This window comes from Manis javanica, chromosome 8, assembly GCF_040802235.1.
Source record: "Manis javanica isolate MJ-LG chromosome 8, MJ_LKY, whole genome shotgun sequence".
Classification (NCBI taxonomy): domain Eukaryota; kingdom Metazoa; phylum Chordata; class Mammalia; order Pholidota; family Manidae; genus Manis; species Manis javanica.
Genome location: NC_133163.1, coordinates 60,924,001 through 60,941,123, shown reverse-complemented (window position 1 = coordinate 60,941,123; position 17,123 = coordinate 60,924,001). Strand labels below are relative to the sequence as shown.

At 47.7% G+C, this 17,123-nt stretch overlaps 3 protein-coding genes across 4 annotated transcripts in view; 1 reads left to right on the top strand and 2 right to left on the bottom strand.

The window, feature by feature from the left end:
• Positions 1-1,700: 1,700 nt before the first annotated feature.
• LOC118973746 (uncharacterized) lies at positions 1,701-7,771 on the bottom strand. Its single transcript, XM_037025538.2, has 4 exons — positions 7,631-7,771; positions 7,105-7,489; positions 3,576-3,858; positions 1,701-3,117 (listed from the first exon to the last, which is right to left on the bottom strand). Exons 1-4 carry the CDS (start codon positions 7,769-7,771, stop codon positions 2,631-2,633), a joined length of 1,296 nt encoding a protein of 431 aa, XP_036881433.2. The 3' UTR covers positions 1,701-2,630.
• Positions 7,772-9,189: 1,418 nt separating this feature from the next.
• On the bottom strand, positions 9,190-14,609 carry FOXA1 (forkhead box A1). Its single transcript, XM_017648635.3, has 2 exons — positions 14,202-14,609; positions 9,190-11,927 (listed from the first exon to the last, which is right to left on the bottom strand). The coding sequence occupies exons 1-2, from the start codon at positions 14,271-14,273 to the stop codon at positions 10,593-10,595; spliced, it is 1,407 nt and encodes a 468-aa protein (XP_017504124.1). The 5' UTR covers positions 14,274-14,609; the 3' UTR covers positions 9,190-10,592.
• A 184-nt stretch (positions 14,610-14,793) lies between these two features.
• TTC6 (tetratricopeptide repeat domain 6) overlaps positions 14,794-17,123 on the top strand; it is a 200,054-nt gene continuing 197,724 nt past the window's right edge. The window contains exon 1 of one of the 2 annotated variants that reach the window (XM_073211314.1): positions 14,794-15,321. The gene's annotated coding sequence lies outside the window, so the exon portion shown is untranslated. The remainder of the gene's footprint in view (positions 15,322-17,123) is intronic. The other variant, XM_073211317.1, reaches the window with a different exon arrangement.

Sequence of the window (17,123 nt, the reverse complement as noted above, 5' to 3'; positions counted from 1 at the left end):
ACAAATACCCTAAACTCTCACTAGAATGAGGAACAGTATGTCCTCTAAATGGATCAACCCCAGGTTGGTTTGTAGGTTCTGTTCTTGTAATTTAAAAACTTACCATATTTTAGGAAGCTGAGGTCCTTTGACTACTTACCATAACCAAACTTAAAAGCTGAAGTAACTGCATAACCTAATGTTTGTATGACATCTCACTTGCGGACCAAGTCGCCTGTTTATAATGCTGGTATAATTCAAAGGAATTCTTGAGTTTTAACTTTTTGTTCCTCTTTCAGTATTAAGAATAGAGAGTCCAATGCTTATACATATTTAAATTATTTTCCTACTTGTACCACTTTATTTGGATCATTTTTAGGTGGGAACTAAACAAAGTAAATGTGCAGATTGGCTAGAGAAATAGGTGTTCAGGTATCTGAAGCAGGTTTGAGAACTAATAAGAGTGGATCTTCAAAATGGCATAATTAAAATGTAAGTCCATCTTACCTAAATATCAGAGAAGATATTCTGTGGGCAGAATGTTTTGCACTGTGAGCATAGTGCTTCTCTATTGCACTGATAAAGTCAGGAAGTGGGAGTCCTTCTGTTCTTTACATTCTAATCTATTCTGCACTGGCTTGGGAAAATGGTGAGGGGGGTAATCTTGCAGGTTAGTGGACTAGAAAACATGTCTTTTCCATCACCATATTCTATGGTCCCAAGATTCAGTGAATCTCAAGGCTAAAGTGTGCTTTGGGGTTGCACTTTAGATAATGCTATGAACAAATAATAACAAATGAATTCTCATGTCTACTGAAATGCTTTACATTCCCTTCCTTCCTAATTTTGTTTCATGGCCAAAGACATCTACATGAAAATCGTGGTATCTTTTGTTTAATAATTCATCCATCCTCTGATGCTCTGCTTATCTGAAGTTCCATAATCCTTTATGTGTGCTCTGGCACTAGACAAATTGTTTATGTGATAAACCACAGGACTGTCCTGTAGCGTCTCTATTCTGGTGGCTATTTGTCAGAATTAAAGCTTTTTTGGTGGTTGTTTTGAACATATTGTTATTCATGGAATGGTTCTTACCCTGAGTCCAGAATGTAGTTACTCTGAAGACCTCAAAATATCATAAAAATTAATTCCCAAGTAACTATAGTGTATATGACTTATTCTGGTCATACATGTTATGTTAAACTCTTATTCAAACTGTTAGTCTATAAAATCTAAATCACTGTTATCTTTACCTTGTATAAATGCCTCTCTCTACTCAGTATTTCTAAACATGTGATAATGGATAAGCAAAAGAAAAACAGTGGTCTACCAGGTAGGGAATGGTGAGTCACAATTCAGGAAAGATTGCACTTCCACTTCATGATTAAAAAAGATTTTATAACAGGTAACAAAAGTATCATCAGACTGTGAAAGTACTGGTCACCAAGAATCAAACCTATTCTTTTTTTTAATTGGAGTATCACTGATATACAATCTTACATTGGTTTTAGGTACACAACACAGTGTCAAACCTATTCTTTAATAAGCTAATAAAAGTGGAGTGAAGGTCCAAAATAGAAGTCACTAATAACTTGTGAACATATTTGGAGCTTAGTAACTCATCTAAAGAATAGCATTACCTACAGACTTCTTTATTAGAGACTCAGAATATTTGCAAGGTGAATGTTTTACGCCCTTTTTGGTGCAAATGGAAACCATAAAAGTAAATACATATATTCACAAAAATAAGTATATATATTTAATTTAAGTCATATTTAGGATGCATTATTAGACAAAACGAAAATAAAAAGGTCAGAAGAACTGAAATCTTCTCTTTAGTATTACATGTCACATGGAATTTTTTCTCCCCCCCTCCCCCCAAGTGCCTGTGCCTAAAAACTGAAAAGAGTGGTCAGAGTTCCATGGCTAAATTTGTAAAGGTGACTCCATTTGATGTTGAAAGGAATTAAATGAAGAAATTCCTGTATTCTTAATTGAGAGTAATGCCTAGCTGAAAGCCTTAAGTCTAAAATGCTTTCTGTGGTTTACCAAAAATCAGCAGATCACTTTATTGCTTTCATGCTTTGGGGACAGTTTTGTGGATGGGAAGGTCTGGTGTGTGTTCCTCTAAGTCAGCACATCTGCTCACACACATCCTATGGTGTGGCTCTAATATATATCACAGTATATGTGTGCATGTGCTGGCTCTGATTCCCTAAAGAGAAAGGTGAAGAGTCAATCGCTTGAAGATTGGGATAGTCATGACTAATTGGCAAGGAACAGCACATCCTAATCCATGGTGACTACCGTAGAGCATTCCATTAGTGTTCTTACAAAAAAAAGTACTTTAGTGTCTGTTTATTATTCTCTATCTGACTGAAATAAAACTGCAACACTTATGTTCTTCAGTAATGGATGAAGAGAAAAATAGGGTTGTGTAGGAAGTATGCCCACTAATGAAATGACTTAAACTCATTTTTTAGAAACCAAGCTAAAGAGAAGTCTTCTGTAATTATGATTCTTAGGGAATTTCTCTGTCTCTCTGTCTCTCTGCCTCCTATCTCGCTCTCTCTCTCACACACACACCCCAGGTCAAATGGCAGGATAGTGGGCATTTTGGTCTTTGTTTTCACCTCCCGCAGAGCAGAGAATCAGGGGACGGCGGTAGCTGAAAGGGCAAGGATGACAGTGGAACTCGGGAAAGGACGCTGGCTTGAAGGACGCGGTGCTGGGCAGTGCCCACACCGCCGGAAGCGAAAGGGGCGGCGCAGCACGTTGAGCGCGGGGACCCTGCACCTGGTGCCCCAGCAGACCGCCCAGGCTCCCGGAGCGCGGCTCCGCGGTCGGTGCCCCAGGCCTGCGTGAAAGCGAGTGGGGAGAGCTTGAGCAGAGGGCCTTAAGGCCAGGGGCGCCTTAAAGCCCTGCTTATCAGTAGGGGTTTCCAAGTAAAGCGGCTCCCAGCCGGCGCGCCGGGACTGGGCGGCGCGGCCGGGCTTTTGGGAGATCTTCGCTCTCTGCCCGTGGCGCAGAGCCGCTTTTCGGGCTGGCGCGCCCCAGACGCCAGGAACTGCTTCGCAGCTGGAGGCCAGGAGGGAAAAGAGTAAACACCCAGCCTGAGGGGCCGTCCTTGGGGAATGGCTGCAAAGGGAGCCACGAAAAATAAATCAAACGAGAGAGCCGCCCCGCCCGCTCCCCGCGCGGCCTCCGCGGGCGGCGCCACCCGTCCTGCAGTCGCGGGGGCGGGGGTCCGCGTCCCTCTCTCCAGGGGGAGCCGCAGCCAGGACCGGCCGCCGGGACTGCGCCTCGGAGCGGCTCCCAGGAGCGCGCCTCGCCCGCCCGCCTCGCCCGGCCGGCCCCTCGGGCAGGATAGAGTCCTGCTTTGCTCTTTTCGTTGGCCAAGCACAATTGTGTTATTGGAGATAATGAATTCAATCCCCATCAAAGGGCATTAGGCTCGCCCGGGCCCTGGAGTAGCTGATGCCTTTTTTTTTTTTTTTAACCTGGAATGAAAGGCAGAGGAGAAAAAAAATTCTCCGGGGGAGCCTTTCCCCTGATCGCCGCTTTTGAAGTGAAGGGGCCCGGGCATTGTTGTTCACCTCGTGGCCCATACGGCTGAAGAAAGCCTGGGCTTTTGATGCGCTGAGAACCGCCTCGGCAATGAGCACCACGTCGGGCCGCGCGGCCTGCGGGCAGCATATGTCTCGGGGCGCCCGGGCACCGTCTGGCGGGCGGGGCTGCAGGCTTGGCGGGGAGGGGGCTCCGCCGTGCGCTCAGCCTGGGCGACTGGGACAGGTGGCGAGGGCAGCACCCAGCCAGCAGCGTGTCCCCGGGGCCCCAGGCTTCGGGCCTCCGGCCCAGGGTCTCGGTTCCTCGCTCCCACTTAGTAGTGCAGAGGTTCCATCTGCGGTTAATCAGTGAAGACCTTTGACTGGGAGGCCAGAGAGCTCCTTGGAGGCGAGAGTGAGGAAGGCAAGGGTCTGGTTGAGCACAGCTGACCGGGGTGGTTTGGGAGTCTATTTTTAACCATTGGGACGTAGCGTCTAAGGTGGAGGCTTAGCTAGAGTTTGAAGAGTCTGAGAAGTGCATCCTACGACACGGAGTGAGGACTTTTCACCTGTGAGTCCAGGACACCGCGTTGCGACCTGGCTCTGGGCGGGGGTGGGGGCGAGAAGGCAGGGGAGGGGAGGAGGACACTCAGCAGGCGCGCGGCGGTCTCGGCCCCGCGGGGCAGCCTTTCCAGGGTCCTTGGTGTCCGGCCTCGCAGTTCTGAACCCAGGACAGCAAGTTAGCAGCAGATCAACTTTCTAAATAGGAGCTGCGGGCATTTTAAGTTTGCTTTCAGCGCACTCATCGTGAACTTTCTCCACCTTGATTGTTTCCCCCCAGATCCCTTGCCTCAGCCCGTCTGCCTCTGAACTCTTTGGCCCAGGGGGTCAGCAACTAGAGCTGTTTGGTTCCCTTCCGTCCCTTCCCTGTCTCCAACCCCTCCAGCTCTCTTCAGTGGACTGGGGTTATCCGCCCCATTAATATATTAGCCAGGCATAACACAAAGGAAGCAAGTGTCATCTGAAGGCAGTGTGACTAGAGAGAGGCGAGGAACCCTGAAGGTGCCCTGCGCTGCCGCACGGCTCATTGCAGTCTGAGCTCGAGAACCGGCCTCCATCTAGGAAAAAGAGGTGGAGAACGCTACGGAATTGGCGCTACGGAGTTGTTGTTAGGACTGTGTCGCTGGGCTCTGGGAGTGAAGCACAAGGCTCCCAGGTGGTACCTAGAACTAGGGGAACGTTCCAAAAACGCCCCAGTCACTTGAATGGAGCAAAGAAAATCAGCTCTCCAAGAGTGTAGCACTGGAGGGGTGGGGGTGGGGGAGCCTCCTCCCTCCAGCATAATGGGTCCTTAAAAGTAAATATATAAATAAATAAACCACTGCAAAACCCCTTACATTCTTCTCATTAAATTGCTTGTGTTTTAAAATAACAACTCCTTGTGTAAGAGAGAGGGGGAAAAAATGACCTGGGACATGATTAGACAAGCAAAGGGGTAACTAATATTTTATGGGAGAGAGGGGAAAGAAACCAATGAGGTTTCCAGTTCAGTGCATTGTTCCCTATTTCCAGGCAAAGCTTTGGTGGGTATTTCCAGTTTATTTTACTTGGTTTCAGTAGTTAAAAAAAAAAAAAAGCCCCTGATGTGTATGTAATCTTGAAGAGGAGTTGAGAATTAAAAATCCACCCAAGGCAACCTCACACTCAGAGCTCTGAGTCAGGGCCTGCTCTGGTAAGGCCAGGTTCTGAAGTTGATCTCAGTGTGATGTGTTGAGCATCTCACCTAGAAACTGATGTCCTTAAGCACTTATTCCATTTTGAGGGAGAATATTCTATGTTTATACTCTAAATTGACTAGAAAATAGGGAACCCAAAAATATCACAAAGTTGTATCGACAAGAAGGGATGCTCTTCACTTCCCTGAGCTGCAGAGGGGAGATCACGCTCACCGTGAGCTTTACTCTTACATTGTGTAGTCACAGCTCACAAGATCGGAGAAATGAGGAAGTTTGATGGAGAAAGAAAGCTAGCAAGAGAGGATTTCCCCCTTGTCAGACTTTAAAAACATGTTTATAGCAAGAAAATGCATGTATTTTACAAGTTAAAATTGAACTTGCTTGGGTGTTTTCCAGCTCCATATTGCTTTGCTAGGACGACAGTTGAGGTGGGGGGGGGGCAGTGGCGGGGAGGTGAGGGTTGCAGACTGAGCTGCTCAAGGGTCAACAAATCAAGCTAGACTGGAAGCTAAAAAGAGAAACACCAGTGGGACCATTAGAGTCTTAAACTTAACTATTTGGAAGAAAAAACCCAGAGTATCTAAAGTAACTTGTTATTAAATGTTATTTGGAAGTATCAGATGGGATCATGGGTAGAAAATGACTACTTAAAAAAACCCTTAGACTTTGCAAATGGATTGTATTTCTAAATAGGAAGGTTGTAAAAGCTTCCAGGTTGTTTCATTTTATTATATTCTTACTCTCATGGGTTTCTATTGATGCTAATGATTATTTCTTCTTGGGAAAGTCTTATTTCTAAGTTTCAGCATAATTACCTATTTAACCCAAGTTAGCTTCAAACAGTCACCTTTTTGCACATAATTATCTTTAAGTAATTAGACATTATCTTAATTCCATTTAGTTTCAAAACATTTTACAATTCAAATAAGCAATTAAAAATTTCAAAGTGAAATATTCTTACAAATTTATTAAACACCTAGTAAGTAATTTAAGCAATTCTATCTTTGCAAGGAGTTTTTCCTCTTGACATATTGAGGTATTACATTAAAATACATTATAGCTAAATGTTCCACAATATTACTGCTAAATCAACAGAAAACCAATTGATCTTGAAGAAAGGTTAATTAATCTGGGCTACAGGTCTCTCTGTATTGAAAGGAATTTGTATTGATCGCAGAAGTTTTTTGCAAAGAAATTTAATAAGCACTTTCGTGGAACTGAGGTCAATTTTTTTAAAGTGCCAAAACGACAAGGATTTAAAATATTATCACTCCAGGAATTTTTTTCTGCTATGGCTCATTCAAATGTTAGACTCCTGAGAAAAATAGTTTTTCACAATTTTCAGTGCAATCAGTCCCGTATGTAGCCTTCAGAAAATGAAAACAGAAGAAATTTCATAGCATTTTGTATGTTTAATCCCTCCTCCCTTAATAATTCTCACCAGTTCATTCTTCTATGAGGGGGGATGACCAAGAGGCAATGGAAGATAAATTTTATCATTGATTTAAATACATTACTAGGTATCAAGTAGAAAACAAACTGAGCTGCCTTCTACTTGGAAACGCTTCTAAGTTGTGTAGTTTCTGCTGAATAGAACGGGCGACCTTTTCTTCTTCCTGTGTTCAGTTGTTTTCTCTTTTTATTACTCTAAAAAACGTTTCAGGCCTGCCACAGGGTGAAAGTAATGTTTGTAGTTCACCTCCCCAGGACTATACTCACTCCCCAAAACATTTTTCTTTTTCTCTAAACGTGTTTGCTGGGTGGCGCCTGTCAGTAGATAGGAGGGCCTCGGAAGGTTTTCCCTTCTCATTCTCTCCCTCCTCCTCCAGAGACCCCTCCCCCACCTCGGGCGAAATTCCTCAATAAACCGAGCCCCGGGACAGCAGCTGAGCAGTCCGCATCCCCTAGTCGACCCTTGTCTGCAGGAGCATCTAAAGTGAAGAAATACAGAAACTCTCGGCAAAGAGGGGAGTGGGAGGGGTCCCGGGGAGGCGGCGCGCTCGAGGAGGGTCCCAGCGCCCCCTCGGAATCACTGCTGTTTTCCTCCTGGCCCCGGGGCGCGGCGCCCCAGCCCCGACGATCGGGCGTTTGTGTGTCGGTGTTTCCGACGAAGGGATTACGCAGCGGGAACAGCCGCGGCAACGCGGGCCATGGGGCCGCAGCAGCGGTAACGAGGCGTCTGGCCTTCTTTGTTGACTTTTTAGGTCTCGGGCTCAGCAGATTTATTCGCTAGGAGGGGAAAATGCCGAAACAATGAAGAACTAACTGCACTTGTCACCTCGAGATACTTTCAGTCCTGCTCTGCTCCCCTTCCTTGGCTACCCGCTGCCCTGGCCCCAACTCGCGTGCGTCCTAATGCGCGGGGCGCACTTGCACCGCCGTCGCCACAGCCCAGAGGCGGCACCGTGCGCGGAAGGTGCCCAGAGGTAGCAGAAAATCCGGTGAGAGGCCCACGAGGGGAGACCCGCTCTCGTCACCACCATTCCAGCTTCCCGAAGTGGCCTCGGACATAAACCCGGGGCGGCCCGTCCCCCGCAAGCCCAGAAAAAAGTCTGTCAAGAAAGAGCGAGAACTAAGGTCTGCTTAAGCCTGGTGGGCGAAGGCAGGACAACTATATTGCTATTATGTTAAAAGAGAGGGCAGGGAACATCACGCAGGGGAACGCGCGGGAGTTACCCGATTTAGATTCAGTGGGGCCGAGTAAAACATCCGAGGCCCAACCTCACGCCTTTAGATTACAATTGGAATTCGAATTTGCCAATGTTTGTTTACCCTCTATATAAATACAAATAACTGTCGGGATTGAAAGCTTTTTCCTCTCTTTGGGACTTTAAAGTCCTTCGAGGCCTCCAAATTAGGTTTTGAAATTACTCAAACCAGTAATTTCCCTCTCCTCCTTTCATTAGCTGAAGTGAGAGCGGAGTTTGGGATTTCTGTATTTTTCTCAAGTGCTACATGGCACCCCTTCTCATCCGCGGAGGCAATTACGCGATAATTAAGGGACTCACACAGCTCTTTTTATCTTGTCCGCGGTGTGGAGTGGGGCGATCAAAGTAAAGGCTGTCCAAGTTCAAGCCCTGGAGAGGATGGAGTTCATACACAAGGGCTCAGGCAGGCCACAGTCTCTGCTTGGGCTGGTGGTGTTATTGTTGATCTCAATCCGAACAAAATTTACAAAGAAATAGGTGGACTGGAAAGTGAGCCTACTATCAAAGGAGATTAATGATTTTGTGATCTCAAGCAACTGTAGGGGTGTGAAGTTGCATTTAAAAGCTTCTTAGAAGACAAGCAAGTCATCAGCTTTAAGTTCCTCAGGATATTTTTAGAAACAATATTTTTAAAAAATATATTACAAAATACAAAAGAGTAGCTACCCTGAAGAGTCCTGGTGGTGCAAAGCTTCCCCTGCAGGAGTGAATTAACTTGTCCCCCAGCCCCCTCCAAAGCTACCACGATAGTTAAATTTTCCCTTTTTTAATGAAAAGAGAGTTCAGGGTTCTCTGTCTATGTAGACAACTTAATTTTATCAGCCACACTAATATTTTATGCTCACTAGAATACCTCTCAGATAAAGGAAAATTATATATTCGGGAAGGGGGAAAGATATTTAATAATATTGGATTTTATTGTGGCAAGGCTCAAAGAAAACACAGAAGGCTTTAAGTCCATCCAAAAAATTGTAGTAAACATTCTGGGAATAAAGAATCTTAAAATTATTAAATTCTTGGAGTAGTCAATGATTGGAGTATTCAATTTATCCACATTTATTGAATCTCTGTAACTGCTTTCGACTAGCTACATTTTCATATATAAATATAAACAATTTTATTGTAGATTATTTTCCTTTTTGTCACATTCAGTGCTAGACTCTGAAAAATATATTTCAGAATATCTATTTTGGATTTAATTAAGGAAAATAACAAAAATCCTTTTTTTTAAACATTTGATTTATTTAAAGTCCTTAACTGCAAATGATCAAGAACATATTCCACGGCTTAAAATTTATCATTTTTGTTATTTAAATCAAAATATTTTCATTACAATCACATTTATAAAAATTAACATTTTAATTTTTAATTTTAACCATCATTTAAAGCAATTTCAACTATAAGAAAAAAAAGAATAAACCATGCAATAAATTAACATTGAGAAAGCAAGGAAGAATAATAATGAAACCCGTCTGGCTATACTAACACCATGTCCAACTGTGAAAAGTGCATTAACACTGAATGAAACAAGCACACGATGGCAATAATTAAAATGGCCACAATCAATTGGATTTTGGAATCTTGGGCCAAATTTTGATATATGGTTCCCTGTTATAATTTATCTCTCTTCCAACATTGTAATATTCCCCCTTTTTTGGAAAAAATATTATTTAAATGGTATAGATACATGGAAGCTAATTTTATAAATGTTACATGACCTCAGAATGACATGACCATGGTACTCTGCACAGCAAGAAGCAGAGTAATTGAGGGGGACAATTCTTAGGAATCGATTACAGGACTCCGTGTGGGTGGGGAGAACAAGGTGGGGGTGTCTTTGTAACTTCTTGGTTAGGCAACTCTCGAAAATGTAGCATGTATATCACCCTCCTATTACCTTTATATGCTATGAGGATGTCTAGGTGTCTGAGCCTGTGAATAAATAAGTCGGTACATAGTAGATATGTGTTTCATTTTAGGACATCTGCCGCCTGAAAGTATTAGAAACTTAAGCTGAAAAAAACCGGCTCTGATGTTTATAATCAGTTTATATTTTGCTGCCTAAGAGCAGTTTTGTCCTTCAGGACTTTTAACAGCCCATGTCTACTTGCTCCTTCACCTTTTCAGTTCTTATGGTTAAGAGTATTGCCATAGACCTGCAAACGTGTGTGTGTGTATGGCGGGTGGGGAGGGGGGGGTCAGGTGAAGACGGGTGGGTGGGGGTAAGCCCAGATATTTTACAAGCTTGGCCATCTTTCTTTTTGTTTTAAATAAACCCTACACAGACTAGAATGTGTCAGTCTGGAAGGGAAAGAGGGAAGAAAGAGGGACAAGAAAGTAGAAGGATCATGTATATACACTTGTGGATCATTAAACTTTGCGAGAAAAAAATTGTTGGTTTGGGATTGGTTTTCTTTGTAATAATATACACAAGGCGTTTTGAATACAATAACAAAGTAACAGTCCTTTGCACTGGGGGAAATATTGCGCACAAAAAATGAAATAAAAATAGTTGGGATTTTATTATGCTGTTCTCAGTGTGGTATGTTTTTTTGTTTGCTGTTGATTTTTTTTCTCTCCTGCTACAGAATGGCCATGCCAGACAAACCCCCAGTCCCGAGGAGCTAAGACGTGTTTAGGACGGGTCTGGAATACACACCTTGGTAGTAGGCCGGCTCCAGGGCTGAGGGCTCGATGGGGCTCCTGGTGGCCACCGAGGCGCTGCCTAGGGGCAGGCTGGCGGGCAACGCGGCGCCATAGGGCGAGTATTGTAGTGCCTGCTCGTAAGCCTTGAAGTCCAGCTTGTGCTGCTGTTCCGAGGAGGACATGAGGTTGTTGATGGAGAAGGGGTGGTTGAAGGAGTAGTGGGGGTCCCCTTTCAGGTGCAGCTGGGACTCGTGGGGTGCCAGGCCATGCGCCGGGTGGGAGGGGGGTACAGATACCAGAGCCCCGGGCCCGGAGCTGATAGGGGGCGCAGCCGAGGACGCAGGAGTCTTCAACTCCGAGGCGCCCCCTGTCGCCGTCGCCCCACTGTGGTCCAGAGACTGGGGGCTGGCGGCGGGCCCGGGGGCCGGCGCGCCCTCTAGCTGGCCGGTCTTACCGTGCACGCCCCGATGAAGTGGCGAGTCGGTGCTAGGGTTGGCGGTGCTTGAGGCGTCCTTTCGGCTCTCAGGGCCTCCCTTGGCACCGCCGCTGCCGCCGCCCCCACTCCCGCCCCCTGGCTGCTTCTCGCACTTGAAGCGCTTCTGGCGGCGTAAGTAACAGCCGTTTTCAAACATGTTACCAGAGTCCGGGTGCAGCGTCCAGTAGGAGCCCTTGCCCGGCTTGTCTGGAGAACGTGCCACTTTGACAAAGCAGTCGTTGAAGGAGAGCGAGTGGCGGATGGAGTTCTGCCAGCGCTGCTGGTTCTGCCGGTAATAGGGGAAGAGGTCCATGATCCACTGGTAGATCTCGCTCAGCGTGAGCATCTTGCTGGGCGCCTGCTGGATGGCCATAGTGATGAGCGAGATGTACGAGTAGGGTGGCTTGGCGTGCGGGTAGCTGCGCTTGAAAGTCTTGGCGTCTCCGCCACCACCTGCCCGGCTGCGGCCCAGGTTGGACGGCGCGTAGGCCATGGGGCTCATGCACGGGTTCATGGCAGCCGCATACGGGCCCAGGCCGTTCATGGAGGCCCCGGGCTGCGCGCCCATAGCGCCCATGCCTCCTGGGCTCAGCGTGGTCCCCATGGCCGTCACGCCCGCCGCCATGCCGTTCATAGCGCCGGCGGAGCTGCCTGGCATGCCAGCCACGGCGCCGGGGCTCAGGCCAGCGCCCAGGCCCGGGTTTGCGTAAGACATGTTGAATGAAGCTGGTGTCATATTGCCGCTCGTGGTCATGGTGTTCATGGTCATATAGGTGTTCATGGAGTTCATGGAGCCCAGGCCCGAATTCATGTTGCTGACCGGGACCGAAGAGTAGGCCTGAAGCGGAGATAGCGAAGGAAAGGCCCGAAGAGTGGGGTTAGTGGTGGGCGCGGGTGACCCACCGGCGGGGTATGCAAAGACAAACGGAAAGCACTTTTTGCAAAGTATAGAGCCCCCTACCTGGGTCGTGCTCCCTCCCCAGGAAGAGCAAAGAGATGTGCACCGTGGGTGGGGGGAAATCCTAGCGCGGCAGGCATGAAAGACAGGCTCTCACAGAAAACATGTCCCCAGAAAGATAATCGCCTTACATGCCATGCTCAGGGGCCTGTTTCTGGGGCCCCTCTATCTCCTCCCCCATCCACACCAGGGGATATCCCAGTCGCCAGCCCGGATCGGCCTTGGCAAAGCCCCCTTTTAGTTAAAGATCCGAAAACAGAATTGATCTCTGACCCTCTCCTTATTCACTCCACCTCAAAGGTGCAGTGAGTTAGGCAGCCTTCCGGCGCTGGCAACAGGACACCGGCTCTGTGCCCACCTTGCCTAAACCTGCCAGGCCCAGCTGACCGAATACCAGGCCTCGGCTGTGCCGGATAACTGTTAATTAAACTCTCCTTGATAGAGCAAATCATCCATGGCCAGATGACCATACATTTCCCAGCAACTGGCTTTATTGTCTTAACAGTATTCACCAAATGGTGACTTTTTGTTATTACATTTAGAAATAGTGTTTTCCACCTACTTCTGGCAACTGTAATAGAAAAAAAGAAAAGAAACTCAGAAATTAAGTAAGTTTTGGGAAAAAATTAAAAATAGATCGACAGCAAGGGACAGAGAGAGGTGCATATCAATGTACCACATACATTTAACTTTAGCAAGACTTTACATGTACACCTCTTTAAGCCAATCAAAAACACACTAATTTCATTACCTATTTCCAGCCCCCTAACATTTGAAAGTTTCAGTGACATTATTTGTCAAAATAATCATCTACTTTTTTTCATATACCGATATGTTGCCACTAATCATTTCAAAGCCTGGCTTTTGAAACTACTTTAAAATTCCAAAATCAAAGTCTTCTTGTTTTCTCTTAATGCTATTCTACTTCCCAATGCTCAACTTTAACCTGTAAGGAAGTTCTTTTCATAGGGGACTTAATTGGCTAGTGGATGGAGATGACTGCATTTGAATTAAACCTAAGGGTTCTGAGCTCTGTTCTAAATCTGATGTAAGAGAAAACCCTTATCAACAGCAATTTGGGAGTGCATTAGATATGTTAAAAAATCTAGTCCAGAAATATAAAAACTACCTCTCTGATAATAACGATATCCCTAAATTTATTTTCATCTGCAAATATGACTTCATTTGAAAACATAAAAGGTGAGCAAACAGATTTAACTAGGCACACATTCTGCTATAATATGCAAATAAACTCGAGTCAGGTTTGCTAATATGTAAATACACTACTTTAAATAAATTAATCACTATGAAAATATTTCCATTTTTCTGTCCATGTCTAAAAATGTTTTTACTTTTGTTCTTCCTCTCCTGAAGATTATCCAAGGCAGTTTCAATAAGCGTTTTCAATAATGGTAAACTTTTTAGGGGTAATCGCCAGCTGTTTCCAGAGAAATACTTTTAGTAGGTGGTGGTCTTGCCTGTACCTGGTTTTTCTCACAATCCCTTTGTGCACATTGTAAAATAAACCACACGAACGTGCCACCAAGGGGACAATGAAGAGAAACAGGTTCTCCGCCGGGAGTGCGGAAGGAAAAGTCAGCTCGCACCAGCGCCACCCAGCGGTTCTAGAGAAGAATGAACATACTTCTCTCCACACAGGCTTTTAAAGAAGTTTTGCAAAATTTCGGAATCGTTTCATTATTAAGACGTTCAACTTAGTGGCAGCGGGCTTTCATCAGAAAGCATCTGCGAATTCAACCGCGGGAGGAAAAGGCCGTCCTGCGGGAGAGCTCTGGCTTTCTCAGTATTGCCTCCAATTCGTGCTGGCGCCTGCCCGCCAACCCGCGGCTCCAGCTCCGTTTTCGGCAGGGAAGAGGCAAGTGCTTCTCAGAGCGGGTACTCTGAAAAGCCCAAGAGTTTCCTAATACCCTCTCGCCGGTTTCAAGCGCTAGGACCCAGACAACCCCTCAGGGCAGTGGATCCGACCGCGAGTTCCAGCCACGGCCCAGCCGGGACCACACAGGGTGGGCGGGCAGTGGTGGCACCGCGGAGGCGTCCCCAGTCGGCCAGCCTCCCGCCCTGCACGGCGCCGGCTTTGCCGGGCCTCTCCCAGCACGAGCTCCGGGAGCGTCCCGTCTGCTGCCCGCCTCTCACCTCCTGTGTATCCGCGTAGTAGCTGTTCCAGTCGCTGCTCTCATGCCCTTCCATCTTCACAGCCCCTAACATCCTGGAGCCACCCTGCCCGATTCAACCATCCAGCCCTGTGCGAAGCGACGGGCAGCCGCGCGGCGCGGGGCGGGGGGCTGGGAGCAGAGCAACAGCAGTCACCCGAGCGCCCGCGCCCGCCCAACGCCAGCCTAGAGAGGAGGAAGCCAGGAGCTGCGGGGCGCGGCGTGCGCGGCGGCGGTGGCGCGGCGGGCGGGGGCAGGCGGCGGCCGCGGAGCGCGGCGCCCGGGAGCGCCTCCGCGGGAAGTGAGCGGACGGCCTCTGCGAGACGAGTGCAGTTGAGCTGATGTGGATCTTACGTCGCTCGAGTGCCCACCTCCTCGTCCTCTCCCCATTTGTCGGCCGCACAAAGACGCTCGCACCTACAAAGCCCGAGGTGCACCTGCGAGGCGGCCGCCCGCCAGTCCAGCCGCTGCGCCTCCCGCCCAGACGCGCCGCCGCTGCGCGCGCCCCCTGCGCCCCCTCCCGTTCAGCTCCCTCCCGCCCCCAAACCCAGCCCTCACTTTGTTTGCAAAGCAGCGTAATTGGTTTAAGCCAGGAGGCTGCGGGAAGAGGGAAACGGGGTGTGTGTGGGGGTGTAACCCCCTTTGGAAGAGGAAAAAAGAAAAACAGGCGGGGCCGGCGGGCTAGCGAGAATTCTGGATGCAAACGGCTCAGCCAGAGAAGGGCTGCAGGCGGTGGCTTTGGGGCCCAGGCTCCTGGGGCAGTGCGACTAAATGATCCTAGGGTCTCATCGCCCTCCCGAGGCCCGGGCTGCAGCCGGGTACCCCGCCCCCCCCCAGCTTTTCTGCTCTTTTCCAGCCCCCACCTTCCTGATTCCTGACTCAAAGTTCAACCCTGGGTGACTGGGGAATATAGACTCCTTCCTCCCCGCACCCCCTACCTACGCCCGGACTAAAGGCTGGGAAAAGGAAAAAGCCCCACTTTTGCCCCGTGACTAGAAACTGGCATCTGAGTCAGCCGAGCCGAGTGACGTTAGGCGGATCTGGGCTCCTGGCTAGCAGAGTGGAGACGCTGCTACGAAACCCGTACCTGCGGCTAAGAGCAGGTGAGTCACAGCACCGTTTTATATCTTTATGACATAACTTTTTTTTTTTCCGCTTCGATCTGCTCAACTCCCCTTGTCATTTGTAGCGATCATAAAGAGGAAGAAACTGAGAACAGATGTCTGTGTGATAGGGCAGGCGGACTCGAGTCGGGCCGTCCTCCGTCTGCCCAGCTCCTCCTCCCACCCCCCCTTCCGCAGCCTCGGGGACGGAGCTGGAGGCGACCGTCTGTTAGGGAAAGGTCAGGGGGTGGGGACATCTTCCTAAGAACGCGCGTTAGCTGGGAGAGCCTGGGTGCGGACGCGGGAATGCATCTGCTCAGCTAGAGAGGTGCCAGGCCAAGCCAGCAGTGGTGTGCGGCGGTGCCTGGTTCCATCTCTGACTTGGAGGGGCCGGCTAGGACTCCAAGCAGTCACTTGGTTCCTGTCGGTCCTGGACAACGGTGGGAAGGTCTCCCTCAAGCAAAGTCTCGTGGCTCCTATGAAGCCCTGGGTCGTGAATTGCTTTCGAGTCCTGGGGAGAATGACCAACTAAAGTGACAGGATGATGAGCGCTGAGTTGGTGATAGACTGCGAGGATGGTGCGTGTGTGAATTTCTGAATGTGTTTCTGAATATATATGAATGTGAGCATGTGTTTTTGAATGTGTGTGACTGTAGTACCCTAGGTAGAACCACTGTTTTCCTAAGTAGCAATAAAACAAAAAATCTTTCTAAAGTGACTAAGAATCGGCAAAAATACTGTTCAGTAGAGTTTTTTTTAAATGTTAATTTCATTTTAAGAAATGTGTTTTAACTTGTCTTCCAAATTGTTCTTTGTTCTTTGTTCTTTGAAATCTTTTTTCTTGAAATCTGGCAACAGAATCAGGTTAAACCCTTGAACGTAAGAAATCTCTTAAATCAGCAGGGGAGCATGAGAAGGTGAAGATGTGCAGTTAAGGAAATGAAAAAGATAAAAGCATTGGATTACAATTCCTTAAAAAAAAAAAAGGGTGGAAGGGGAGAAACTTTGTTAGGAAAGGATTGAGAGTGAAATTAAGTCCACCTGAAAGTCAGCAGAGCAGGGAGCCCTCCCCAACTTCAGGTTGCCCCTGTGATTCTAAGTCAGTCCCATCAGTTTGTGTAAATGTATCTGCAAATGTACATATTTGTACATATTTCTCAGGGCGACGGTCAGAAACTTATTCTTTTGTGCAAAGATCCCATCAGCAGCAGGACCTGGGGTTCTTAGCTTCTGGGGCCTGTTCTGGGGGGACTTTCAGAGCTAATGAGCTTCCTTGTTCCTTCCCGCGGTGATTCTCCAACGCCCTCTTGGCTCTTCAACAACGCGGAGCATGACCAGGGTATTTTCAATGGGTAGTTGATAACTTGGTAATAGCTTTTATGGCGCACAAAAAGAGAGGGAAAAAACTTGCTGTCACTTTAAAAGGGGTCAATTTAAAAATAAAATATTCTTTGTCTTTGGCTTCCCAAACCTACTGGGCCTCATATTAAAAAAATAAAAGTCAGCTTAAGAGGAAAAAGCCCACTGTTCATAGCGGGATGGCTGAAGCAAAATTCCTCCAAGGCTTCTTCAAAACCCAAGCCGGGTGACTTTAGAGCCTTGACCAGGGTCCGCAGCCCGAGGAATTCCAGCGATCACAGCGCCTCCTGTCGTGGGGAGGGAACGCTGACTCCTCCCGCGGGCACCTCCCGTGAGCACCGCAACGTGAGACTGGAGCTCCGCACTCCTCCCTTCGATTCTGTTTTAGAGCTGGCTGCCTGAGGCCAAGAAGGAAGAGTGGCAGCTCGCTTACTGTCCTGTGC